General features: G+C 39.3%; 1 protein-coding gene across 1 annotated transcript in view; it reads left to right on the forward strand.

Moving 5' to 3' along the window:
* The window catches only part of A2M (alpha-2-macroglobulin), a 42,099-nt gene that overhangs the window by 12,195 nt on the left and 2,717 nt on the right, over positions 1-27,187 (forward strand). The window contains exons 12-32 of the mRNA XM_047743029.1: positions 1,363-1,590; positions 1,842-1,905; positions 3,311-3,453; positions 4,065-4,214; positions 6,599-6,766; positions 7,248-7,356; positions 8,933-9,053; positions 9,665-9,893; positions 10,636-10,750; positions 11,141-11,262; positions 11,628-11,679; positions 15,892-15,975; positions 16,253-16,429; positions 16,746-16,833; positions 18,440-18,596; positions 19,118-19,192; positions 19,582-19,762; positions 22,197-22,420; positions 24,293-24,511; positions 24,640-24,767; positions 26,143-26,233. Coding sequence (XP_047598985.1) covers positions 1,363-1,590; positions 1,842-1,905; positions 3,311-3,453; positions 4,065-4,214; positions 6,599-6,766; positions 7,248-7,356; positions 8,933-9,053; positions 9,665-9,893; positions 10,636-10,750; positions 11,141-11,262; positions 11,628-11,679; positions 15,892-15,975; positions 16,253-16,429; positions 16,746-16,833; positions 18,440-18,596; positions 19,118-19,192; positions 19,582-19,762; positions 22,197-22,420; positions 24,293-24,511; positions 24,640-24,767; positions 26,143-26,233 — 2,925 coding nt within the window. The remainder of the gene's footprint in view (positions 1-1,362; positions 1,591-1,841; positions 1,906-3,310; positions 3,454-4,064; positions 4,215-6,598; positions 6,767-7,247; positions 7,357-8,932; positions 9,054-9,664; positions 9,894-10,635; positions 10,751-11,140; positions 11,263-11,627; positions 11,680-15,891; positions 15,976-16,252; positions 16,430-16,745; positions 16,834-18,439; positions 18,597-19,117; positions 19,193-19,581; positions 19,763-22,196; positions 22,421-24,292; positions 24,512-24,639; positions 24,768-26,142; positions 26,234-27,187) is intronic.

Raw genomic sequence — 27,187 nt, forward strand, 5'->3', positions numbered from 1 at the left:
CCCTTTACCTTGGCTATCATTGTAAAGTGCAGTTCAACATCACTAGCATTTGCTTTCAAGTATATATACTCTGAATTGTTGTTCCTACTTTATTTTTGTCCTGCTATTCTAGTTTTCTCCAGGTTTTTGTTATACCCATATAACTTACTTGGTATAGCATAGAGTTTTCTATTCATCAATAGAAATGTAGATATACAGTAAGAGATATATGGATACACAATAGATACTACATAATGATGAAATAAATAAACAGAATAAATAATATATTTTATTGACTGCCCTTTAAATAGATGGCATGAAAGCCCATACTTTCTAATAATTAAAAACTGAGCATTCATTCATTTATTCAATCAAAAAGTCTCTTGGATGTTTTCTATGTGCTAGGCAATGTTCTCATCCCGAAAATAAAAACATTATTTTTAGGGGCACCTTGGTGGCTCAGTGGGTTAGTCTCTGCCTTTGGCTCAGGTCATGATCTCAGGGTTCTGGGATCGAGCCCCGCATCCCATTCTCTGCTCAGCAGGGAGCCTGCTTCCCCCTCCCCCTCTGCCTGCCTCTCTGCCTATTTGTGATCTCTCTCTCTCTGTCAAATAAATAAATTCAATCTTTTTTAAAAAATTATTTTTAAACACTCCCTCTTTTTGATAATCATTTACGTGTTGTCACTAGAATATATATTAAAATAGAAATAAAGTGTTTTGCTGACATAAGGATTCACTCACACCACTTGGGAGGTGAGGATGAGAATAAGGAATAAGGAATAACTTCTACATGGAGAAAAGTTAAACTACAATTCAAATAGGGCCTATAAACCTTGAGAGTCCAGAGTCACAGAAATCTTTAAAAATAACCAGCCTAGGACAGCCCAGGAGAGAGCGACTTCAGCTAATTCACCAACTCAACTCATGAACCAAAACCATTGACAGAAAGTGTTCTCAGACCCCTATGGCTACAGTATCACATTTATTCATAGTACCTTTTTGAAACCCATCATAAATAGGTTTCTGGAATGTAGTTCTTCAGTTTCTGGAGAGTATTTAATCTCCTCAGTGAGGTTTTATAGTTCCAGCCTCTCTGTCTGCATAGATAAAGTGGCCCCAAAAACATCGAGCAAATTAAGCAGAGCAAAAGATGCCTCCATGTATGCACTTCAGAAATTTAAAGACCAACCCAAGGAGCCTCTACAGGGTAAATCTGCAGGGTTTATCTGCAATACAGATAAACACTCTCACTTTTTACTGTGGAGCAAAGTCTTTCTAAGTACTAGTTAAGGGAGGACGGTGAACTAATGCAGTTTTGTGAGAACACTGATTCTCTATGACATATGATCTGGAAAATAATATCATTTTTTAAATTCTTTAGGTCAGACACAAGGTTCCTAGTCCCTGTTACGGCTACCAGTGGCTGTTGGCAGAGTACAAAGAAGCTCATCACACCGCTAATCTTGTATTCTCCCCAAGCAAGAGTTTTGTCCGCCTAGAGCCCCTGCCTGGTGAACTGCCCTGTGGCCAAACTCAGACAGTTCGTGCACATTATATTCTGAATGGACGGGTCCTACAGGAGCTGAAGGAGCTCGTGTTCTATTATCTGGTGAGAAGGAAGTCCACTTCATTGACTCATCCATAGGCAAAAACCCTCTGTGAGGCAAAGAATGACAAAATTCTTTAAGCCATCACTACTTTGACTTATTGTCCAAGTTCCTGTTGAAAGTTCGACTTCTCTTAGGGCTAATTATTGCCAGCTGGAGCTCAATACAACAGACATAATGCATGAAGGGCAGGACGTGGGGTACAAGATTTCTGTCAGGCAAGTCAGATTTCTTTTCCTTTCCTTTTTTGCAGATCATGGCAAAAGGAGGCATTGTCCGAATTGGGATGCATGTGCTGCCTGTGGAACAGGGAGATAGTGAGTATTTCCACAATTGTACATTTCTGTCCCACTTCGACATAGTCAGCCTTAAGTTGCAGAAATACCAGAAAAAGTTTCAAATAAACAATGGTGATTTCCATCAAACTCCAATAAATGAGAAGTTGAGAGGAGAAAGAAAGAATGGGTGTTTGTTTGTTCGTCCATTTTGCCCTTTATGAAATATTTCTTTTCTTTTCCCTCAGCTTCTTCTGTTCAAATTACTTAAAATGATGAGGTTGTTGTTTTAGAATCTATGCTTATTCCAGATTTTCAAACCGTAAATATTCATGGAGCTTCTTCTCAAAATGGCATTTTAGAACTGTTTCAGGAAACAGAGAGAAGGCAAAATCTTGGAATGCTTCCTATACACTAGGTCTTTGGCTGAGTCATTTCTATCTTTGTATCATATATCCTTTTTGAAGATAGTTCTGATTTATGGAAAGTTGAATTGGGTACTTCCACCATTGAATTGGACTCTCGCCATGAACAAATATGGAACAATATAAACCTCTGAAGTTTTCTGCTCTTCTAAGGAAGTTTGAAAGACCACTTATAAGAAAACTATCAGTGAGCTACTCTCTTAACTATCAGTGAGCTACCCTTTTGATGCATCTTCATAGCAACAGAAAAGCACCATTGTAGACTTATGTACAGAACCTTAATAAGACTACGTAGGCATCAAAAAACAACTATCAAAGGAGCACAGTATTCCCCGTAAGAAAAAAAAAATGGAATATTTTGTTCATAGGAAGTTAAAGAAGATATAAGGATAAATACAATGTGCTAAACTCTGACGATTAGGGGTGCCTGGGTGGCTCAGTTGGTTGAGCGACTGCCTTTGGCTCAGGTCATGATCCCAGGGTCCTGGGATCGAGCCCCACATCGGGCTCCCTGCTCCGTGGGGAGCCTGCTTCTCCTTCTCCCTCTACTGCTCTGTCTGCTTGTGCTCTCTCACTCTGTCAAATAAATGAATAAAATCTTTTAAAAAAGATAATAAACTCTGACGATTATATCACACAACTTCAGGTTCTATTCCCCTCCTCAGGTGTGAAGTCTTGATCAAATAGTAGCCAAGTGGATGCCTCCAAATCCTCAGATAGCATCAGAACTTTATAGAGATGAGCTAAAGCTGAAAATTGGTGTGAAATCATTATATGATTTATAAGAGAACACTTCAATAAACTTTTTTTCTAAAGCTAGAGTTCTTAGAAGTAGAGAATTCTTAGACATAAACATTCATTTATCACATCTACTTTTTCTTTTATCTGTTACATTAACTAATAGAAACAGTCACTCACCAGCCCAGGCTCCTAAAAATGGTTTTGTGCAACAGAAAAATTTCATTTCAGCCCTGGGGAGTTGTCTAAGCCATAGTCACCTCCTCGTTCTCTCTGTGCTCCAGTGAACGGCCATTTTTCTGTGTCAGTCCCCGTGGAGACAGACATTGCTCCCATCGCTCGATTTCTCCTCTTCACCATTTTACCTGATGGGGAAGTGGTCGGGGATTCTGCAAAATACATGGTTGAAAACTGTCTAGCCAACAAGGTGGGTTTCTTATCATGCAATTTTCAACACTTAAAACCAAAAGTTGCTATTATAATCAATTACGTTCTGCGTGTGAACACTGGGGCCAAAGGGATTAAATGAATTTTTCAGAGATTCTAGGCAAGGTAATGGCAGAGTCACACTAAGAAGCCATGTCATTTGACTCTTGGTTCAAAATTCTCATGCATTGTCTCTTACTATATGATACAGTTCAGAATACCTTGCTCCTTTCTATGATGAAGTGTTGGAAAATATGTAAGCAAGTTTTTAAGGCTACTAAAGAGCCAAAAGAAAAATACAAGAGCATCTAGAACCATTTGCGTTCCACCCACACTTGATAAACACCTTACCATGTGCCAAAGGTAAAAAATGGCGTCTCAAATTTAACAATTTATAAGAATAATTAGATATCATTATAATGGCTCAACTGATTCTTGAGCATCAGAATGATGTGTAAGGAACAAAAAGCCCCAAGATTCACATGGTGCCAACCACCACCAAGTCAAACAGAGTGAGCGTGTGTTGAATGTGAGGAACCCTTGGGAAATGCTTGTGAATGCACAGTAAAATCAGGACATTTGTTTTTTCAACCGTTCTCCCCAATTCCATAGGTGGACCTGAGCTTCCGTCCAGCACAAAGTCTTCCGGCTTCACATGCCCACCTGAGAGTTTCAGCTTCTCCTCAATCCCTGTGCGCCCTCCGTGCGGTGGACCAAAGTGTGCTGCTCCTGAAGCCTGAAGCAGAGCTGTCAGCAGCCTCGGTGAGTTCCCAGCAGTCTTGGGGGTCGGAAAAGGCCACACAAGGGGCTCAGAACAAGGAGAAATGCCTACCTAAGATCAGATCTATTAAAATTTTATTTATCTAGGAGTTCATAGGTTTTATCTCCTTCGTGGGCACTTTTTTGATAAGAAATATATTACATTTGAATACATAGGTATTTATTTACATAATTTTATATATATGCATACACAAACATGTATATGTGTTTATATATATATATTAATAAAATCATACACCATTCGAAGTTCCTGAAATCCTAGAGCTTGATGAAACTAGTAACAGTCATTTTCAAGCTAGTTGTAATGTTTGAAAAAGCCTAACAAAAGTGGTGCATTGACTTGAACTAAAACTGATATGAAATATCAAATTTCTGTTTTTATTTTTTTTAAGATTTTATTTATTTATTTGACAGACAAGTAGGCAGAGAGGCAGGCAGAGACAGAGAGAGGAGGAAGCAGACTCCCCGCTGAGCAGAGAGCCCAATGCTCTCCCAATGCTCAATCCCAGGACCCTGGGATCATGACGGGAGCTGAAGGCAGAAGCTTTAACTCACTGAGCCACCCAGGTGCCCCAAATTTCTGTTTTTATAAGAATTATATCAAACACTGTATGTCCCAAGATGAACACAATTTCTGAAGGAAGGAACACTGTCTCTGATGAAAAAAATTTGGAAAAATGAATTAATTTCATTTACCAATTACATTGCTAAATGAAATCCTTTAAAATGTTGGGTGAATAGAAGAAATAACACAAGGGTGTGGCCGGAGTAGAACAATGAGAAACAACAACACGAGCTAACAGTAACCTGCTTACATCTTCAAATTTTCAATATGAGTTCAGTTGAAATAATCTCTTCCTGAAGGTACTTTTTTCCTCACTATCAAAATTTTACAAAGGGAAATTTATATTTTACTCCCTGAAAAAGAAAGTTATAAGAAAAGATATCTAGGGGCGCCTGGGTGGCTCAGTGGTTTGAGCCTCTGCCTTCAGCTCAGGTCATGATCCCAGGGTCCTGGGATCGAGCCCAGCATCAGGCTCTCTGCTCAGGGAGAGCCTGCTTCCCTTCCTCTCTCTCTGCCTGCCTCTCTGCCTACCTGTGATCTCCGTCTATCAAATAAACAAATAAAATCTTTAAAAAAAAAAAAGACATCTAACATTTTGGTCCTTCTAAATGGAATTTAATTGAAAACATTAGAATTCTGCTAAAGGAAGTATTAAGTACATTTCAATGGGAACAAGAGGATACATGGGGAAATAATGATGTTTTATGTTTATATTACATAATTTTATAGTTCTCAGGGGGGTTTCTAAATTATAACAATGTTGGCAGATAGATAAGGCAGAATGTCCTTCCTATTGGTTTGTTAATTAAAAAAGCAGAAACTTTTAGGTAGTTAATAGTAGACTTGGGTTAGAACACTAACACACTAACCCAATCCTCCACAGCCTTGATAATATTTTACTAATGAAACACTTCACTCCCAATAGCATAAGCCATCCATTCAACACATACTTATTTAGTGTCTGCTGTGTTCTAGGTGTGCCCACTGTTTGCTGAAGTGCTGGGGATCTAGTAGTGACCTACTCAAAAGACAAAAAGCCATGCTCTCATGGAACTTACATTTCCAAAGATGAGATAGATAGTAACACATAATACACTTTGGAGAAAATAGCAGAGAGAGGAGATGGAGAATAGTAAGACAGAGCTACCTCTGAGAGAGCATTTAATTTCATTACCCTACTTACTTGGCCAAGCAGTTTTAAACTCCTTTGAACATAACACAGTGCACTATCAGCATTTTTGCATCTGTCTTCCCCTTCCCTTTCAAATGAATTTGAAAACATCATTTCCAGTATTTTATGTGCTGTGTGAAGATCTGGAGCATTTTGTTCCCATGAATAATACCTAAGAAAATACTAGCCTGCCCTACATAGAGGACATACACTTATTCATGTGCCAGTTTAGAACATAAGTTCATTAATTTGTTACACACTAGGTCATTTGCGAACCACAAGGAGAGACAAAGCCATCATTTCATTCTATCATCCTGAAGTTTTATACTATACTGTCTCAAATACAGCAGACATCAATATATCTCAATAAAGTTTTATTCCATTCCAGTATGGAGTCCAGTGTCTGCCTCTGAACTGTGTAACAAATTATTGTGGTCTTTGAGTACTCAGATGGTAATGTTTAGTTTTTTTTTTCTCTTAAAACTCTTAAAAACAGCTTTGAAATCATCTCTGTAAATAACTGAAGTGACAGTGGTGCTCAAAGACTGGTGGTGATTATTCTTTTCTCTTTGCATTTAAGAAGAATAAGCCACAAATAAGTTTGTCCTTTTGTCCTTTGCATTTGTACAGGTTTATAACCTGCTACCTGTGAAGGACCTCACTGGTTTCCCTGGGAGCTTGAATCAACAGATGGAAGATGATAGAGACTGTGTCGATCACCATAATGTCTATATCAATGGAGTCCTATATTCCCCTGTATCAAATACAAATGAAAAAGATATGTATAGCTTCCTCCAGGTAAATTCCTTATACAATAGATGATCCCTTCTGAAGATTTACAAAATATTATATGTGAAAAAATTACTTATTCTAATGTCTTCATGTCATAATTGAAGGTAATGGGACACATAGAGGTGACTTCTCCAAGGTCACTAATAGTTGCAGATCTGCTAATAGCAACAGAGCCAGGGCTAGAATTTTTTGGACTAGTAATCATGTGTTTTTTTAATTTTAATTTTAATTTTTTTAATTTAGTTTTCCTGAAATTCATTGCCTGGTGCTATTTATAAAAAATCAGATGTATAAAATATTACTGTTAAAAGAATTTTAACAACAGAATAAAATTACCTCCATGTGTATACCAATATCCCTTCTAAAGATGTGAACATTGAAAGTTTAGTATTAAGTTAATTGAATTATTTGTGAAATGCAATGAAATATGTGCCTGTATATATTTTAGAATACTTAGGTACTGATTAAGTGATAATCTCCTTCACAGGATATGGGCTTAAAGGTGTTCACCAACACAAAGATTCACAAACCCAAAGTATGTTCACAGCCTGAACACAAAGTAGCATACTCATCTCAAAGACTATTCGCTTCTCCAGGTAAAAAACTAATAAAAGTTAATATATTGAGTCAAATAAAAGAATATTTTAAAAGATAAAATGTGATAAAATTAACAAAAAAGTCCTTGTGATTCAGATATATTAAAGTTCTCGCTCAAGATCACATAGCAATACAAACTCCAAATTTCTGATTGTGTCAAGTCCCCACATGCTGGAGAGAATATGAGACAGACTGAGATGTTTTCTGAGAGGTACAGTAACAACTATACTTCCATTTTTTTTTTTTTTTATTTGACAGAGAGATCACAAGTAGGCAGAGAGGCAGGCAGAGAGAGAGGAGGAAGCAGGCTCCCTGCCGAGCAGAGAGCCCGATGCGGGGCTCAATCCCAGGACTCTGAGATCATGACCTGAGCCAAAGGCAGTGGCTTAACCCACTGAGCCACCCAGGCGCCCCTATACTTCCATTTTTAAAAAGAGAGAGAGAGAGATGCAGATAAGCAAAATAAAAGAAAGGGTTAATTCTGACTGAGCAATCAAGAAAGTCATTCATAAAAGAATGACTCCCTCTAGTAAATGGAGATGTGGGAATGGGCGAGGTTGAGAAGGAAAGATAATTTCCAGAGGATCAGTATAAACTGAAACAGAAATGTTCACAAGTTGGGACTACATTCTCACCAGTTAGATAAGGAAGCTCTTTAACTTACCAGAATTAGCAGCCAGTATTCAAGTTCAAGTCACATTCATTTGTCAATGAAATGGATTACTTTACTGGTGAATCAGATGGTAATCAACCATTTATTTCTAGTCTGATATCATCAAATCATGGTGGAATATAGGTTGAGTACAACTAGAGAATGTGTCAAAAAATCAAGGAAAGCGTTTGGTGAAAATTAACTGGTTATGTGGAATTTAAGTAAATATTATTATATATTTTTATTATTCATAAATAAAAGTCTACCATCCTTTAGAGTAGAATTTACAGTAAACTTACATATGTACAAGGTAGTATATATATATATACATATATATATATGTATATATATATATATATACAAATTTTTTTCAGAGAACTGATTTTTGAATATTTACCAGTACACCATTAACAGAAGGAAAATAGATGAGAAAACCTGACTGACTTTCTGGCACATGTGGAAATAAAGAATTTTTTTAATCCTTGATCCCTCACTCCTATAAACTTTCTCAGAGCCATTGTCTTCATGTTTGGGTATGATGTTTCTTTGATCCCACAGAGGAACACACCAAATGGAAATTGAGTCCTGTCCTCCTCCCAACACACTTCCTATCACTTTCCTCTTGAGACAGAGCGCAATGACCACAGAGGACTCTTTCTCTGCTCCAAAGACCATCCTAAGCTCCTTCTGCCTCTAGGCCTCTGCCCTCTGCTTGTGATTCTTTTCTTCCAGCTCACTTAGAACTGACCTAAGACTCCAGGATTCAGCAAAAATACCACCTCCTCAAAGAAGCTTTCCCTTATCACCCAAGCATCCTCTCCTGGTTCTTGTCTATTCCATCACCCTATTTATTTCTTTTGTAGCATGTATTATAATCTCTTTATCTGCGTATTTATTATTTCTGTCTCCCCCCCCCACCATAGTCATATCTGAATTGCAAAGAGGCAATGAATTTATGGAGATGGCCCTTGTTTCCGAGGCTCCCCCAGAGACTGTGCGAAAGTACTTCCCTGAGACGTGGATCTGGGACTTGGTGGTGTTAGAGTAAGTAACTTTCTTTATATATAAAAGGGAATGATATAGACTTCTCACAATTTCCCATTTTTAGCCAATTTTTCAATATAGACACATTGCATCAGAGCTAAGAAATTTTGCACACAGTTAATTCTCAGACTTCCAGAAAATGGGAGTAAGGAGTAAATATGACCAGGCCCTACACAGACTAACACCTATAAGAGATTCTTCACTGGCCAACAATCTTGAGTTAAAAACAGAATCAGTCAGACCAACTATACACCGTAGTAGTGGAATTAAAACTTTAAAAAGCCTGCCCTCGTTAGAACAGTATTTTAAAGAGTAAAATTTAAGAGCGATCTCAAAAATACATATTTATTTCATAACAATAGTGTCTATAATAGAAAATGTTATAATTCTGTGCCTATAGGAAATTCTGATAAAGACTAGAATTGAAAACAGAATTGGAAGTAAAGGACTTCTTATATTTTCCCACTTTGAGTCTTGATGTTACTCTTCTTTATTGACATTTCTACTGGGTGCATAAGTCATGACAGTAGAATTATTTATAGGGATTCTCTTCCTAGAAAGTATTTCTTTAACTGCTGACTTTCTGTTCTTCACATTGCCATCCTCCCCAGCTCATCAGGAGTGGCCGAAGTGGGAGTAACAGTCCCTGATACCATCACGGAGTGGAAGGCAGGAGCCTTCTGCCTGTCCAATGACACTGGACTTGGTCTCTCTCTTCCTGCCTCCTTCCGAGCCTTCCAGCCCTTCTTTGTGGAGCTCACAATGCCCTACTCTGTGATCCGCGGAGAAGCCTTCACACTCAAGGCCACTGTCCTCAACTACCTTCCCAAATGCATCCAGGTAAAGACCTCTCTTTCCTAAATTGAACACAAGGTATGGCAGTCAAGTAAATTAAAAATCCTATTCTTTGAAATACTGACAAACTCCTATGTATAAGGGGCTCTTACCCGAGGAGGAATACTCTCAGAGATATTCAGATGTGATAGAAGCTATGGTTGCTGATATCTCCATATACTTGCAACTTCAAACAAGCTTCTGACCCTTGCCCCAACCCCATAAGATTAGGAAGTTTGCACATTATGAAGATTCCTGACTTAGTGAACAAAAATCAGTAGGCTTCATTCTCATGTCCTAGATCCAAGTTTTTGACTTGTACATTCCATATATTTAACTTTTATATATCATCATAAAGCATTAATTAGATTAAACCTTACTTTGAAAGTTATTTTTGAGCTTCTTACCTCTGCTGAACCCATAACAGTTTATAAATCTTGAATACTCTGCTGGGAGAGCTGAGGGAATGGTCAAGATCCCAGGCCAAAGAAGTAGAAGTTCCACAGGCAGGGGCGTTCTACTTTTCCTGACCTCTTGTGTCATCCCACAAAAGAGCAGATTATTTGTATGAAAATACAAAGATTTCAATGTCAGATCCACTGTTAAGTAGTCAGTTTATATTTAGATCAGTTTCAATATTAGGCAACTTAATATCTAAGCAGTCCCCCAATATGCTTTATTTCAAACCGTTCTACCTTTGGTTCCCTTCTCCCTCTAATCTGTCTCTTTGTCTCACCTGTGGTTTCAGGTTAGTGTGCAGCTAGGCCTGAATCCTGCATTCCTAGTCCAGGAGAAGGAACAGGAGTCTCACTGCATCTGTAGCCGGCAAACCATGTCCTGGGCAATAAGACCAAAGGCGTTAGGTGAGGAACAGTCTCCTAGAGACAATTCTCTACTCAAGGATTGTATATATCAGTTGGATCCTTACATCTAGTGCTACTTCCCTCAGGCAAAGACCATGCCCCCCCACACACACACTCCACCCCTGCCACTGCCTTGTAGATACTTTTTCCTTTGTCTTTTATTCTAGGATGTCTAGGATGTCTATCCCCTCCCTTCGCTTGCCTCCATCTATCTCTGCCTTGTATTCTCAGGGTCACTAGCCTCTAGTTGATGCTGCTTCCATTCCCGCTCCTGCGTTTTCATAAAAAAAAAAAAAAAAAGGTTACAAAGATTGAACACTTATAAATCTTGAGGTTTGGAGGCATGGAGATAGAAGGAGATGGTGCTCATCAGTATTGCCCCTTTTTTAGGAAATGTGAATTTCACCGTGAGTGCAGAGGCACTGGCATCTCAAGAGATATGTGGGAATGATGTGGCGGTGGTCCCTGAATATGGCAAGAAGGACACCATTATTAAGTCCCTGCTGGTTGAAGTAAGTAAGCCTACCCATTCGATAGGTCATCATGAGCCAATAAAAACAATGGTGCATTGAAGGTTCCACATTTTAGGTAAGAAGGGCTAAATAATACATAAGCACAGAATATTTCACAATAGTCTCTCCTCTCTCTCTTTATCTCTCAGTCTCTATCTATCTTTCTCTCTTGATAGTTACATAATTTTTCCTCATTTTATACTCTATCAACCTATCTCCTTCATATTGCTTATACTTATCGACTTTTTATGTGATACATTTGGAAGTCAGCTCCAATTCTTCTCTTCATGATTAGGAAATTGGTGATTCCACTATCAACATAATTGTCCATTTTTACCTCTACCTTTCTTTCTTTCCACCTACAGCCTGAAGGACTAGAGAAGGAAGCAACATTTAATTCCCTGCTCTGCCCATCAGGTAAGAGTCATTCATCATAATTAGAATAGCATTGACTAAAGTTTCTATAATATTTAAAGTTCAGAGAATCCTCTATCTTATCCCTACACCTCCCTATGAGCTAAGACCCAAAGAACCATTGACTCATTTGATAAATGAGGGAACTAGTTCTTAGAGAAGCCACACAATTTGATCAGGAGACTATCCCTAGCCCATGCTTTCCAAATTTTTATCTGTTATAGCACCTGTACAAACACCCAAATGTCCTTCCATGTATGACGTGGTTACATAAAAAGTGAGTAGAATCAAATGAATATTGCCAAAAGGAATGTTTCCTTGAATATTTAGTTACATACCATATGGGTAGCCAAATTCAAGCCACCTCAACATTGAGTTTTGCATAGGCAAGAGAATTTGATAATGGGACCATGCTGTGTCCTAAAGAAAGAATTATCTTAGCCTATACCATTATTGTCATATCAATATTTGTTTGATGCCAATCTTGTACCTAATGTTCTATCAGTCATTTGAGAAGATACTAAAGAAACTCACAGCAGAAGATATAACTTTATTTTGGTGGAGAGTGTTCTAGTCTAAACAAAAACACAGAATGTTAATACACAAGAAAGTTATCAGCACAATATGTTCTCACCTCAAACAATGTCAAATCAATATCATATATGTCTTTTTTGCCTTTCTCTTCCGTTTATATAATATTCAGTTTATATAATATTTATATATATATATTTCTCTTCTGTTTGTATAATGACAGTTCTGTTTATTATGCTTATTATACTCTCAAGACTTCAAATATATAAAATGTGTTCTAAAAACATAATTGCCTGGTTGGTTAGCCTTATTTCTACATTTAAGTAAATTTGCCACCAAATCCTTTTATCTTGGTATGACTTCCATCACTGAGCTCTTCATTTTTATTTATTTCTTGTGTATCTAGGGCTAATCATCAAGTAGTTTTATTAAAATTAACTTAATTGCCCATGTGATATAAAAATACATTCTCCTTTACAAGATAATACAAAACTTCAGGGGCACCTGGGTGGCTCAGTGGGTTAAGCCTCTACCTTCAGCCCAGGTCATGATCTCAGCGTCCTGGGATCGAGCCCCACATCGGTCTCTCTGCTCAGCAGGGAGCCTGCTTCCCCCTCTCTCTGCCTGCCTCTCTGCCTACTTGTGATCTCTCTCTCTCTGTCAAATAAATAAATAAAATCTTTAAAAAAAAAACTTCATATTAAAGGGAAACTTTGTCAATACTTTAACTATCATCCGTGTATGTTTAGAAATAATACGCACATGAATTTGCTTATATATATGTGATTTCTATAAATGGTATATGTTTCATTCTATAACTAACATATTATAACTTTTTACTGAGCAACCTGTTTTAGAAATCTAGCCATATTAAATTATAGAACTAGGTAATCTTTTTTAGCCCCTTTTAATTCCATACTATCAATATATCATGGTTCTGATTGTTTTTTAGCTATTGCTCAATTTTTTTTAACTATTTGCCAGAATGAATGAATGAATGAATGCCTCCTTATATACACATGCAAATATATTTAAGGTAGATACCAAAATGTGAAATTCCTAAGAGGGAACATGTATATTCTTAAATTTTAATAGAACTTAAAAACCTTTCCTTTATTACCGAAATGTGTTAATATTCCTACCAGTTTATATTGTCCTGCACAATCACCATCATCTTTAACCATCAGAGTTTTCAATTTTCCTGAAAAATTTGCATGAAAAATAGTGTTGTTTCGATCTTAATTTCTATACTCACAAGTGAATATGAGCTTATTTTTACATATTCATGAATGACTTCATATCCTTTGACCATTCAGGTTCTAGTGGTTTGTCTTTTTTTCTGCTTCATCTGTATGACACTGATTCTTTATTGAATAAGTTGCAATTTTTTTTCGCTTTGCAATTTGTCTTTTACCTTTGTTTATGGCATCTGTTTTCTTATTTTTTTGAATGAAGGTAAGAGAGGTTTCTTTAACATATAAATAATACATACAAAAGTATGTATTACATTTATATCTCTTATTACATTTTTATGTGATAAGAACACTTAATGTGAGATCTATCTTATTAACAAGTTTTTCTTTAATAAATATTTTTCTTTATTTATTCGACAGACAGAGATCACAAATAGGCAGAGAGGCAGGCAGAGAGAGAGGGGGAAGCAGGCTCCCTGTTGTGCAGAGAGCCTGATGCGGGGCTCAATCCCAGGACGCTGAGATCACAACCTGAGCCGAAGGCAGACGCTTAACCCACTGAGCCACCCAGGTGCCCCTTATTAGCAAGTTTTTAAGTGTACAGTATGATATTGTTAATAGTAGGCACTGTTCTAGAATGTATGTTGGTACAACCACTCTGGAAAACAAGATGGAAGCTCCTCAAAAAATTAAAAATGAGCTACCCTATGACCCAGCAATTGCACTACTGGGTATTTACCCAAAGATATAAATGACATGATCCAAAGGGGCACATGCCCCCCAATGTTTAGAGCAGCAATGTCCACAATAGCCAAACTATGGAACAAGCCCAGATGTCCATCGACAGATGAATGGATAAAAAAAGACGTGGTGTATATATATATAATGGAATATTACTCGGCCATCAAAAAAATTAAATCTTACCATTTGCGACAATGTGGATGGAACTAAAAGGTAGTATGCTAAGCAAAATAAATCAATCAGAGAAAAGCAATTATCATGTGATCTCACTGATATGTAGAATTTAAGAAACAAAAGAGAGGATCATAGAGGAAGGGAGGGAAAAATAAAATAAGACAAAATGGGATAGGGAGACAAACCATAAGAGACTCTTAACTAGAGGAAACAGGGGCGCCTGGGTGGTTTAGTGAGTTAAGCATCTACCTTCAGCTCAGGTCATGGTCCCAGGTCCTGAAATCAAACCCCACATCACAGTCCCTGCTTAGTGGGGAGTCTGCTTCTCTCTCTCCCTTTGCCCCCTCCCCTGTTTGTCCTGTCTTAAAATCTTAAAGAAAAAAAAAAACTGCAGGAAACCAATTTATGGTTCCTGGAAGGGAGGGGGATGGGGGGATGGGGTAACTGGGTGATGGGCATTAAGGAGGGCACATGGTGGAATGAGCACTGGGTGTTATATAAGACTGATGAAACTGAACTCTGCTTCTGAAACTAATAATGCACTATATGTTAATCAATTGAATTTAAATTAAATAGTAGCCACTGTTCTCTACAACATAATCCTCTTGAATAACTGAAATTTTGTACCTTTTTTTTTTGAAATTTTGTACCCTTTGACAAAAGTTTCAATATTAATTTCATGAGGAAGGGCGGGCAGCATGAAAATAAATACTACATTTTCTTTCATCATCCTGAAATTTACCAGTACTAAATGGCGGTACATATATGCCTGTCACCAGCAATTATTTTATTTTCAGTGAGTCAAACGTTGTTCATCTTCATCCCTCACTCCCACATCTTCCACAAAAATACTATCTTCATAAGTGGTGAAAGTTGATGGCAGTAAGGACAGAGAATTATTTTTTTTAAGATTTTATTTATTTATTTGACAGAGAGAGATCACAAGTAGGCAGAGAGACAGGCAGAGAGAGAGGAAGGGAAGCAAGCTCCCTGCTGAGCAGAGACCCCGATGCGGGACTTGATCCCAGGACCCTGAGATCATGACCTGAGCCAAAGGCAGTGGCTCAACCCACTGAGCCACCCAGGCGCCCAGGACAGAGAATTATTATAGAATTCAGGAACTTTCAAGAGATTTTTTCTTTGCTTGTGTATACATTAGGGTTTTTTTCATTACACTGTTGAATAAAGAGGTTAGAGATGAACACTAAAGAGATCATCTTGTGATAACCGTCTCATGCTAGCCACAGGATGACCACAACAGAGTCACAACATCATAGACACTTCTCAATCTGTAGCCTTCTTTTGGAATGCACTCTATATATGGGGGGAAAAGAGGGATGAGGAAGGAGAATTTCTGGAAATCTCAGTTTCCCATTCGTACACATTTAAGATAAATACACACACACACACACATATGTGCATATATGTATATATATATATATTTTTTTTTTTTAAACAAGCATATGAAAAGAGTGACAACTTTTCAGAAGTTTAAGTGTAAGGCACAGTTCTGGCTTCTGGATTTGGAGCTCTTCAAGGAGTTACATGACAGAAGTAATTTCCATTATTTCTCTAGGTGCTGAGGTATCTGAACAATTATCTTTGAAGTTGCCGGAGAATGTAGTAGAAGAATCTGCCCGAGCCTCCACCTTCATATTGGGTAAGCTCCAGCCCTAGTGAATTATTCTGCTGTATTGATAGTTTTTCCTATTTCCTTTTCCATAAATACTCAAAATCACAATTGTAATATTAACTTGATTCTTCCCTCTTTCTTTGGACTTGTGTATTGTTCCCAATCATACTTCTGTCCAGGGACAGCTCACCCTTCCTAAAAATATTTATTTTTTAATCTTCCTAAAATTATTCATTTCTTCTTAATGATTCACATAGATTATAATCTATAAGCTTTATGACATTCCATCTCTCTCACTTTCTAGGAGACATACTGGGCTCTGCCATGCAAAACATACAAAATCTCCTCCAAATGCCCTATGGCTGCGGAGAACAGAATATGGTCCTCTTCGCTCCCAACATCCATGTTCTGAATTATCTAAATAAAACACAACAGCTGACTCCAGAAATCATGTCCAAGGCCATTGGCTACCTCAATACTGGTGAGTGATTAAATGAGTGAAGACTTCACAGTGTCATTTTAACAATAGATTGGATTTCCTCATAGGCTTGAGTTACTTACCAAGTCTATGATATGTTAACGAATCATAGTATCATAGTTACTACGATAGGAAGGACAGTTAATTTTAAGCTTATTATCCAGGGTCCAACCTCTAATAAATGTTTAAAATGCAGAACCTTGTAACATATGACAGCAAAATTTAAGAAATATCACAAGAGAAACCAAAGCATTTTAGTAATTTCTCTGGCCGCAGCATACACAGTCTGTCATATTGTTTCATTAACCTTCCATTTCAGGTTACCAGAGGCAGCTGAATTACAGGCACCGTGATGGCTCCTATAGCACCTTTGGGGAGAAATATGGCAGGAATGAGGGCAATACCTGGTAAGTGATTGACAGTTCTTTGAGGTCTTATTTTTTTACCAGCTCTTTTACATATATTATCACAATTACATTCACAGTAACCTTATCAGATATATATTATTAAACCTCTAGTTGGTTATACTTGACAAATATAGCAAGGTAACAAACAGAAGAGCTGACATTCAACTATATGTTAGATTTGTCCCCCAAATTCATCCCGTTAGTAATAATCAAGGTATTCTTTCTAAAACAGCTAGTTTTTTAAGAGGAAGAGCGCACGAGCAGGGGGAGGGACAAAGGGAGAGAATCTTAAGCAGCCTCTGTACTCAGCACAGACTCTGACGTGGGGCTCTATCTCATGATCCTGAGATCCTGACCTGAGCCAAAAATCAAGTCAGACAATTAATTTCAGGTGGTTAACTGACTGAGCCACCCAGACACCCAGAAACAGCTATTTTTTTTTTAATGGTTACTTTTTTTCTAGAATAGCTCCCATAGCCATGAGTTTTTTAATACATGGCCAGTGAACATATCATCTAACTTCTAGATAAACCATGTTCACTTCAGCTTTTAATATGTTTTTAGATCACAGTCATCTTGACTGTGAATAAATTCACTCATAGGAAGAAAGAAAAGAGGAGAACCCAGGGACAAGCAACATTGTTTTAAAATCCCTAAGGCATGGGGCACCGGGGTGGCTCAGTCAGATAAGCACCTGACTCTTAATCTCAACTCAGGTCTTGATCTCAGGGTCATAAGTTCAAGTTCTGTGCTGGGCAACAAGGTGGGTGTACAGCCTACTTAAAAATAAATGGATAAATAAAATCCCAAAGGCAAACCAAAGCAGTTTGAAGTTATTCAATCTTCTTTTTTTTTAATTCTTTTTTTTTTAAAGATTTTATTTATTGATTTGACAGAGAGAGATCACAAGCAGACAGAGAGGCAGGCAGAGAGAGAGAGAGGGAAGCAGGCTCCCTGCCGAGCAGAGAGCCCGACGCGGGACTCGATCCCAGGACCCTGAGATCATGACCTGAGCCGAAGGCAGTGGCCCAACCCACTGAGCCACCCAGACGCCCTTAATTCTTTTTTTTTATTCAATCTTCTAAGTAAGGAGATTCTGCCATCTACAGAAGGAAATCTCTAAAGAGAAGAAAGCCTTACTCAAATAAGTAAAAACAAGTAACATCAGAAGTTCTTATGGGGCACGTGGGTGGCTCAGTGGGTTAAAGCCTCTGCCTTCGGCTCAGGTCACAATCTCAGGGTCCTGGGATCGAGCCCCGCATCAGGCTCTCTGCTCATCAGGGAGACTGCTTCCCCCTCTCTCTCTGCCTGCCTCTCTGCCTACTTGTGATCTGTCTGTCAAATAAATAAATAAAATCTTTCAAAAAAAAAAAAGAAGAAGAAGAAGTTCTTAGACTCTCTGTAGCAATGAGAAAATGAGTCAGCAAGGAAATACTAGATGTAGCCAACGAATCAAGCAGTCTAAAGGCAATGGGAATTCTGAATACACAGGAATAGTTGTCAGGTGACTCACATCAATGTAAGCAGTATCATAGGAAGCTTTTTCTGTGCCACAGTTATAAAACTATTGTAACAACATAAATATCATCTCCTCCGCCCTGATCAGGCTCACTGCCTTTGTAATGAAGACTTTTGCCCAGGCTCAAAACTACATCTTTATCGAGAAATCATACATCACCCAAGCCCTCATCTGGCTCTCCCAAAAGCAGAAGGACAATGGTTGTTTCAGGAGTTCCGGGTCTCTGCTCAACAATGCCATTAAGGTGAGGTGTTCTCATAGTTCGTTTTTCTTTTTTTTTTTCTAATAAGATTTTATTTATTTATTTGGGAGAGAGAGAGCGAGAGAGCACGAGCAGGGGGAGCAGCATAGGGCGAAGGAGAAGCAGGCTTTCTGCTGAGCAGGGAGCCCGATGTGAGACTCCATCCCAGGACCCTGAGATCATGACCTGAGCTGAAGGCAGACACTTAACCTATTGAGCCACCCAGGCGCCCTTGGAATTAGTTTTGATTTGTCCATTTATGATGTCCACAAGGATGAGAGGAGGTAATAATATAGGAATTCCTTAGCAAAGGTAACTAACTAACTAACTAAAAAATAAATACATGAAACCTGGATAGTACCAAGAAAGAGGGGATGGGACTTAGCTTGATTGTGGTAATTGGCCCCATGGGAATGAATCTGAGTGAGGATAAACTCCAGGACACAGCAGAAGGCAAAGAGTCAATGAGGAGCGTGCTCAGAAGTTAAATTACTCTGATCTCTCCCTCTGACTCTCACTTACAGGGTGGAGTGGAAGACGAAGTGACCCTCTCTGCCTACATCACCATTGCCCTTCTGGAGATTCCTCTCCCTGCCACTGTATGTACTACCTCCTCCCCTGCATAGTTCTAGATGCAATGACATTGCTGCCCTGCTGTCAGAACCATCCCTCTGCTCAAAGTCCAGTGTCAGCTCTTTTATGCCAGGACGGTGCTTCCCAGATCAGCAGAAAATTTGGACAATCCACTAAGAAAGATTGACACCATCCCAGTGATGCCCCTAAGCTATTTCTCCCCTATGGACCTCCCACTGCTGCCATATACACACTCAAAATGAATTCTAAAAATATGGCCTGCGTTCCTGACTTACAAATGTCATGATAACACGAAGATACTATTCTCTTGATCCACAAGAATAAGAATAGATGAACACATGCATTTGAAAATTGACCTGTGCTTACTTGGTTCCCTCTTTGTTCCCCACCCCAGCACCCCATTGTCCGCAATGCCCTGTTCTGCCTGGAGTCAGCCTGGAAGTCAGCAAAGGAAGGACCCCATGGAAAGCATGTCTACACCAAGGCACTGTTGGCCTACGCTTTCGCCCTGGCAGGTAACCAGGAGAGGAGGAGAGAAGCACTCAGCTCCCTTCATCAGGAAGCCGTGAAGGAAGGTGAGCACACATCTGTGGTCCTCTCCCAGCCCCCATTCTCTGTATCAAGAACCGTACAGCAAAACCCCCACACCTCCATCCTGTGAACCCTTTCCCCTGTCTTCTTTTGTCTATTTCACTATAAAATCTGGGTTCTCTTAAGCAAGTCACACATCAAAAGATAAGAGGCAGTGTAGTGTAGTAGTGAGACGCCCAGCCTCTAGAGACTAGCTCCAAAGCGTCTTAACCTACGAGGCCTTGGACAACTCACTCACCATGTCTGTGTTTCAGTTTCTACAATGATAAAATGGGGATAATAGTATTTACCTCATAGGGTTGTGTCAATATTCAATGAATGAATACAAGCAAAGCACTTAGTAAATAATATGGTACAAGTAAGTGCTGTGAAAGGATTACCTATTGTGATTTTAATAGCCATTCTTTTTTTTTTAAGATTTTATTTATTATTTGACAGAGATCACAAGTAGGCAGAGAGGCAGGCAGAGAGAGAGGAGGAAGCAGGCTCCCCGCTGAGCAGAGAGCCCGATGCGGGACTCGATCCCAGGACCCTGAGACCATGACCTGAGCCGAAGGTAGAGGCTTTAACCCACTGAGCCACCCAGGTGCCCCTTTAATAGCCATTCTTAAGATACACCCAGTCCTTTCCTGGTGCATCATATCTTCTTAAACATAAGAAAAGACTGAAGGAAGTAACCTCATAAATAAATTCTGGTATTTTATGCTCATATCAAAAGTCTGATAATGTTGACAAATCTATTTATATTCACACAATATTTCTATGTGTGCAGTGGTCTATATGAGGGGTCAAAGAAATAGAAAATAAAAATGCAAATAATACTTTATCCAGTAAAACATATTCTACCTTTCACCCTTGACAGTGCCATTAATTGCTTATCCTTAAAACGTATTGGGAATATTTCAGATATGTAAACCACTTTATACTTTCCTCCCAGTTTAAGAAATACGAAATTACCAGTGCAGGAAAAAATTCCCTGTGTACCACTCCCACCCCAAAAGGTAGCCATTATCCTGAATTTGTCCTTATAATTTCCCTGGGTTTCTTTATTTTTCCTACATACCTATTTCTAAACAATATTCAGAATTTTTACATGTTCCTCATCTTTACATGAACAGTATCACACTTTTGAGTATTTCTGCATCTTGTTTTCTTGCCTGTTTCTCTGCCTTTTGTTTTTGACATTGAACCTTGTGGGAAGAGGAGGCCCCATATGAGTGCCTGTGGCTCTAATTCATTATTTTCACTGCCACAAAATATCTCACGATATATACATAGGTCATGATTTATAGTAAGGAGTCTCTCCCTCATGGATGTTTTCTTGTTTCTTATTTGTGGTTATTGCAAGCCACGTTGCAATGAACACAAACATGCCTCCTTGTACCTGCATGAGTTTCTCTAAGCTACACTTCCAAGAAGTGAATTGCTGATTAGCAGGCTAAGCACATCTTCCTCTTTGCTGGATATTCCCAAATTGCTCTCCAAAGAGCAGTTTCCTTCCCACATCATGGTAAATCAGTTCCTATTATTTTCCATCTTCGTCAGCCTTTGGTATTTTAAGGATTATGTACTTTTTCTGGCCTAAGGAGTATGAACTCCGTTATCTCATGTCATCTGTGATCCTCACAAGAAACTTCTATAGAAAAATTTGTAGAGGGGCGCCTGGGTGTCTCAGTGGGTTAAAGCCTCTACCTTCGGCTCAGGTCATGGTCTCAGGGTCCTGGGATCGAGCCCCACATCGGGCTCTCTGCTCAGCGGGGAGCCTGCTTCCTCCTCTCTCTCTGCCTGCCTCTGGCTACCCGTGACCTCTCTCTGTCAAATAAATAAATAAGTAATTTTAAAAAAAAGAATTAAAAAAAAATTTTTTAAAAGAAAAACGTATAGGGGCGCCTGGGTGGCTCAGTGGGTTAAATCCTCTGCCTTCAGCTCAGGTCATGATCTCAGGGTCCTGGGATTGAGCCCCACATCAGGGTCTCTGCTCAGCGGGGAGCCTGCTTCCTCCTCTCTTTCTCTGCCTGCCTCTCTGCCAACTTGTGATCTCTGTCTGTCAAATAAATAAATAAAATCTTTAAAAAAAAAAAAAAGAAAAACTTATAGAAAATTTAACAAAGCCTAGATAAGGTCTGATTAACATCAAAAAGAGGAAATCCCCACAGCTGGCAAGGGATCTTGCTCTGCTCTTTCTCCCCGACAACCCAACCACAGCAACTTTTTGGAAACTGACGGCTGTGGGCTTCTGACTCCAGCAACATCTGCCTTCACCTAACTGAAACAAACCAAGTTCAGATTTACACAGAAGGAAAAGCGTCTAGATAAGGTTCAAGAGTGTACTCCTCACTTCAGCTCTGGCTTAGGCACTTTCACTTAAATTAAATAAGAATAGGTAGTCACTCATAAATCTCTTTTTCTCATCTCCAGAGGGTTCTGTCCATTGGGAGCGACCTCAGAAACCCAGGGCACCAGTGGAGCATTTTTACGAACCCCCGGCTCCCTCAGCTGAGGTGGAGATGACATCCTATGTGCTCTTGGCTTACCTCACGGCCCAGCCTGCCCCGACCTCAGAGGAGCTGACTTCTGCCTCGCACATCGTGAAGTGGATCACAAAGCAACAGAATTCGCACGGGGGCTTCTCCTCCACCCAGGTCTGTGTTTCCCAGAACCTTTCACTTCACCTTTAGGTAACAAGAGTTTTGGGATGGGCACCTGAGTGGCTCAGTGGGTTAAAGGCTTTGCCTTCGGCTCAGGTCATGATACAAGGATCCTGGGATTGAGCCCCGCATCGGGCGATCTGCTCAGTGGGGAGCCTGCTTCCCTTCCTCTCTTTCTGCCTGCCTCTCTGCCTGCTAGTGATCTCTGTCAAATAAATAAATAAAATATTAAAAAAAAAAAGTTTTGGGGACGCCTGGGTGGCTCAGTTGGTTAAGCTGCTGCCTTCGGCTTGGGTCATGATTCCAGTGTCCTTGCTTGGCGGGAATCCTGCTTCTCTCTCTGCCTGTGGCTGCCACTCTGCCTGCTTGTGTGTTCTCTCTCTCTCTTTGACAAATAAATAAATAAATAAAATCTTTTAAAAAAAGTTTTGAACAAGCTATAAAGACACTCAAGAAGAAAAACTGAAGTTGAGAATAACTTGAATGAGGTAAATATTACTAGTATTCAGGGATAGTGAGAAATAAGGAAAAATGAAAGTCAAAGAGGGCTAAAAAGAAAATGTCTGCAATCCTGGGACCCCATCCTTGTTACCATCATGGACCTCTCCTCCCGATAAAAACTCTACCTCCCTAAAGAAATGGGACCTGGTATGCAATGGCCACAGCAGAATGAATTTTAAAAAAACAAAACAACAACCAAAAATAAAACCTACCTTCTGGAATCTTCTGGAAGTTCTAAGAGTGCCTTTCAAACTGTTCCCAGGAATGCTGCTCAAAACCCAGTAACCTCTCCTTGCAAATCTCTCCATTCGTAGGTCCCCTTTAACTGGCTTATTTTAAAGTGGACACATTTTATACTCCTACTATTCACCTCTTACTATACAAACTTCTGTTCACCAGGAGCATGAAGAATTTTCTTTACTGCGCCAACATCCTAAGCCTAACTCTATAATCTTATATTTGAAAAATTCATCAATATGTACACAGCAGGTCATTTCATCTTCAGAGAATTTAGAGGTTAGCCTACATGCTTAACCTAAAAGAGAAATAGAAAGTGACAAAATGGCATCCCATCTTTTTTCCATTGTAATTTCTCTCTTACTTTTCCATATGAATGGAAAAAACTGAATACTTTTATTACAAGCCATTCTTTCTTAGTAATCTATTATTTAATGGTGAGTGCTGTGAAATGTGTAAGCCTGATGATTCACAGACCTGTACCCCTGGGGCCAATAATACATTATATGTTAATAAAAATAATTTTTTTAAAAACCTGGAAAAAAAAAAGAAATCTATTCTTTAAAGACTCATTCAGGTTCAGGTTCAGTGCTGATGAGAATGGAGAATATGACGTGGGAATGGGAGGAATCCAGACTTCCAATAAAAAAGGGAGAACCAAAGATAATTATAATTAAGCATGACCCTAATCATGGCTGCAAAGGACCTTGGGCTTCCTCATGGCACTGACCTCACCACAGAGCAGAGTTTCATCTGGGCTGAGAGCCAACTGAATTTTGGCTGAGTGGTGGCGGGTATGACCATAGTTACCAAATTGGACCTCTTAGGCAAACAGCTAATGCCAATAACTGATTCCAATTCATGTATATTTTCCACATTCCATATCCCACAAGTATTTATTAGATTGAAAAAGATCTATTTTCTGAGAAATAAAATGCACTCCTGAAGCAGATATGTGACTGTTATGGCTCTAAGAATTAAAATCAATCTTGAAATTAGAGCTCCAGTATTTAAGTAGTGAGGGGAGCAGGAGAGAGGGAATCAAGGCCCCCGTTGTGGTGGCTGACATGGACCTTTGATTCAGAAGGTTACCAAGCCTACACAGGTTCTTTCACTCCTCTCTTCCAGGACACAGTGGTGGCTCTCCAGGCCTTGTCCAGATACGGAGCAGCCACCTTCACCAGGACTGGGAAGCCCACACAGGTGACCATCCAACATTCGGGAACACTTGTCGCAAAACTCCAAGTGGACGACGACAACCGCCTGTTACTACAGCAGACCTCACTGCCAAAGGTGCCTGAGGAATATACCATGACAGTGACAGGAGAAGGTTGTGTCTACCTCCAGGTGAGACTCTTGGTCCTCATTAGCCGTTAATCTCTGACTCGGCAGAGGAGAGGGCAAGTCAGAGAAAGAGTTGAGGAAATTGGGAGGAAAAGAGAGAAACACAGATTTTTGTCTTTGATATTCCACAGACATCCCTGAAATACAATATTCTGCCAGAAAAGGCAGAGTTCCCATTTGCTTTGGAGGTACAGACTCTGCCCCAAACTTGTGATGGACCCAAAGCCCACACCAGCTTCCAGATCTCACTGAATGTCAGGTAAGACCTCTGCCTGAATCATCTAATTCTGGTTAGAACACCAGTCCTCTTACTGGAGTTTGTTATTAAGCTGAGCAGCATGTCCATAAATATCTGCACTACGTTTATTGAAAAAGCAGTGTGTCCTCGGGTTCATACAGAATTTCTCCGTGGTGGGGCATATATTCATGGTACGTCCCCTGTCTCCAGGATCTATGCTTGTCGAACCTCATTATTTAAAGGTTAATTCCCCTCAATAACAGCTAAAAACAGAGAACATTCATCCTTGCCTCTGACCTGAATTCCTGATTTAATACTAAGGTCATTGATTCATTCTCGGATTTCATTCTATTACAGAATATAAAATGTATATTCTATTATACATGTACATGTATGTATATGTACATGTAATATAGAATATTGTAATATTGTAATAGAATGTAAATACTGACCATTTCAGCAAGGATGCACCATAAAATGATAAGATCAGTTGACCAATAAGCCAGTCTCATTTTATAGCTCTGTGTTCTAACATAATTTATTCAGTCTTATATTTATGGACTTTATATTTTACAAGTTTTATGCAGTTTTAATAAGGCTGTAATGGTAAACCTTTTGATATTTGATATCATCCTTGCTCTATCCAGGACAGATATGGAGAATTCCTGAAAAGCACGAATAGAAGGAAATAGTGACTCTCTAGTTAGAATTCCTACTGGCAATAAATAAATCTCAGATTATATACAAAATAATCAATTTGGGGGAAAAATAGATATATATGCAGCAGTATTCAGATGGCTCCAGGGCTAACAAAAAATATATCTGTCCACAAGAATATTCTAACCTGGGTGGGGATACTATTCAGGAAAAAAAGTTAAAGTATATGTCACAAATAACTGGCAGAATTAGAGGTCTCAGACCCAGCTCTGTGTCACATGCTTTCTCAAACTGCGCTGCCTCGAGTCCACACACGTGAAGTCCTGACTCATCGGGTCTAGGGTACAGCCTGGTCTTTGTGGCTTCAACACATTCCCTGGAGATTGTAATGCTTCCGCTTGGGGAGGACATTTAGGAAGACTTCCATGTACCTTTGAGGGCAGTGAGGGCTTGCTCTAGGCATAGAAAATGAGAATATTTAGGGGCACCTGGGTGGCTCAGTGGGTTAAAGCCACTGCCTTCGGCTCAGGTCATGATCTCGGGGTCCTGGGATCGAGCCCCGCATCGGGCTCTCTGCTCAGCAGGGAGCCTGCTTCCTCCTCTCTCTCTGCCTGCCTCTCTGCCTACTTGTGTTCTCTGTCAAATAAATAAATAAAATCTTAAAAAAAAAAAAAAAAAAGAAAATGAGAATATTTAGTAACACAGAAAACCCTAACTCCTTTCTTCCCTGAATCTTCAGTTACACCGGGAGTCGTCCTGCCTCCAACATGGTGATTATTGACGTGAAGATGGTGTCCGGCTTCATTCCCCTGAAACCAACAGTGAAAATGGTAGGTCTAGCATATGTCCAGGAGGCTCTATTTTATTTAATGTTTTAGGTATCTCTGGACTAAGAAAATATTAAAATCTTTTCAGTCACTTCTATCAAACACAAATACTTTCTCCAAAGTCAGAAATATAATATAAGATATATATATGTATAACATAATATAATATAACATAAAACATGTTTGCATACAGGTTTTTTGGTTTTTTGGTGTGTGTTGTTTTTTTCCCTCATTAAACTTTGTTTTAGGGGGTCTCAAAATTCTCTGACAGATTTTTTTTTTAAGATTTTATTTATTTATTTGACAGACAGAGATCACAAGCAGGCAGAGAGAGAGGAGAAAGTAAGCTCCCCGTGGAGTGGAGAGCCTGATGTGGGGCTCGATCCCAGGACCCTGGGATTATGACCTGAGCTGAAGGCAGAGGCTTTAACCTACTGAGCCACCCAGGAGCCCCACTGACAGATTTTTTAGTCAAGTTGCTCCCACTAGAAAGTACTTGTTTTTAAAACTAGTAAGTTAAAACTCACACACACACACACACGCACGCACAGATGCACAAATGAATGATCCACAAAACATTCTCTCTTCCCTCTGAAGGTTTTCTGGGACATTTTTATCATTTTATCATTAACCAGTCTTCCTTCTAGACTTAAATGGCCAATTGAGACACACAGTACTGTGATCGTTCTTCTACGGCTGGTTAGGACTGGGGTGGCAGGCATTAGGGATAATATTCATTGAGCCTCCTGAGCTTTCCAAGCAGACGTGGTGACCTTGCCAACTCCAGCAGGCTTCCCATCCACTGCTTTGATGACAACCACAGAGACTGTCTGTTTCACGTTACAAACAGCTCTCTTCCAAGAGCCACATCTACTAGAAGAAGAATGTCAGCAAGCTCCTGCTTTCATGGAGCTTAGACACTTAAGAAGATAAAGCTTGGGACGCCTGGCTGGCTCA

This window comes from Lutra lutra, chromosome 8 (assembly GCF_902655055.1).
Source record: "Lutra lutra chromosome 8, mLutLut1.2, whole genome shotgun sequence".
Taxonomy (NCBI): Eukaryota; Metazoa; Chordata; class Mammalia; order Carnivora; family Mustelidae; genus Lutra; species Lutra lutra.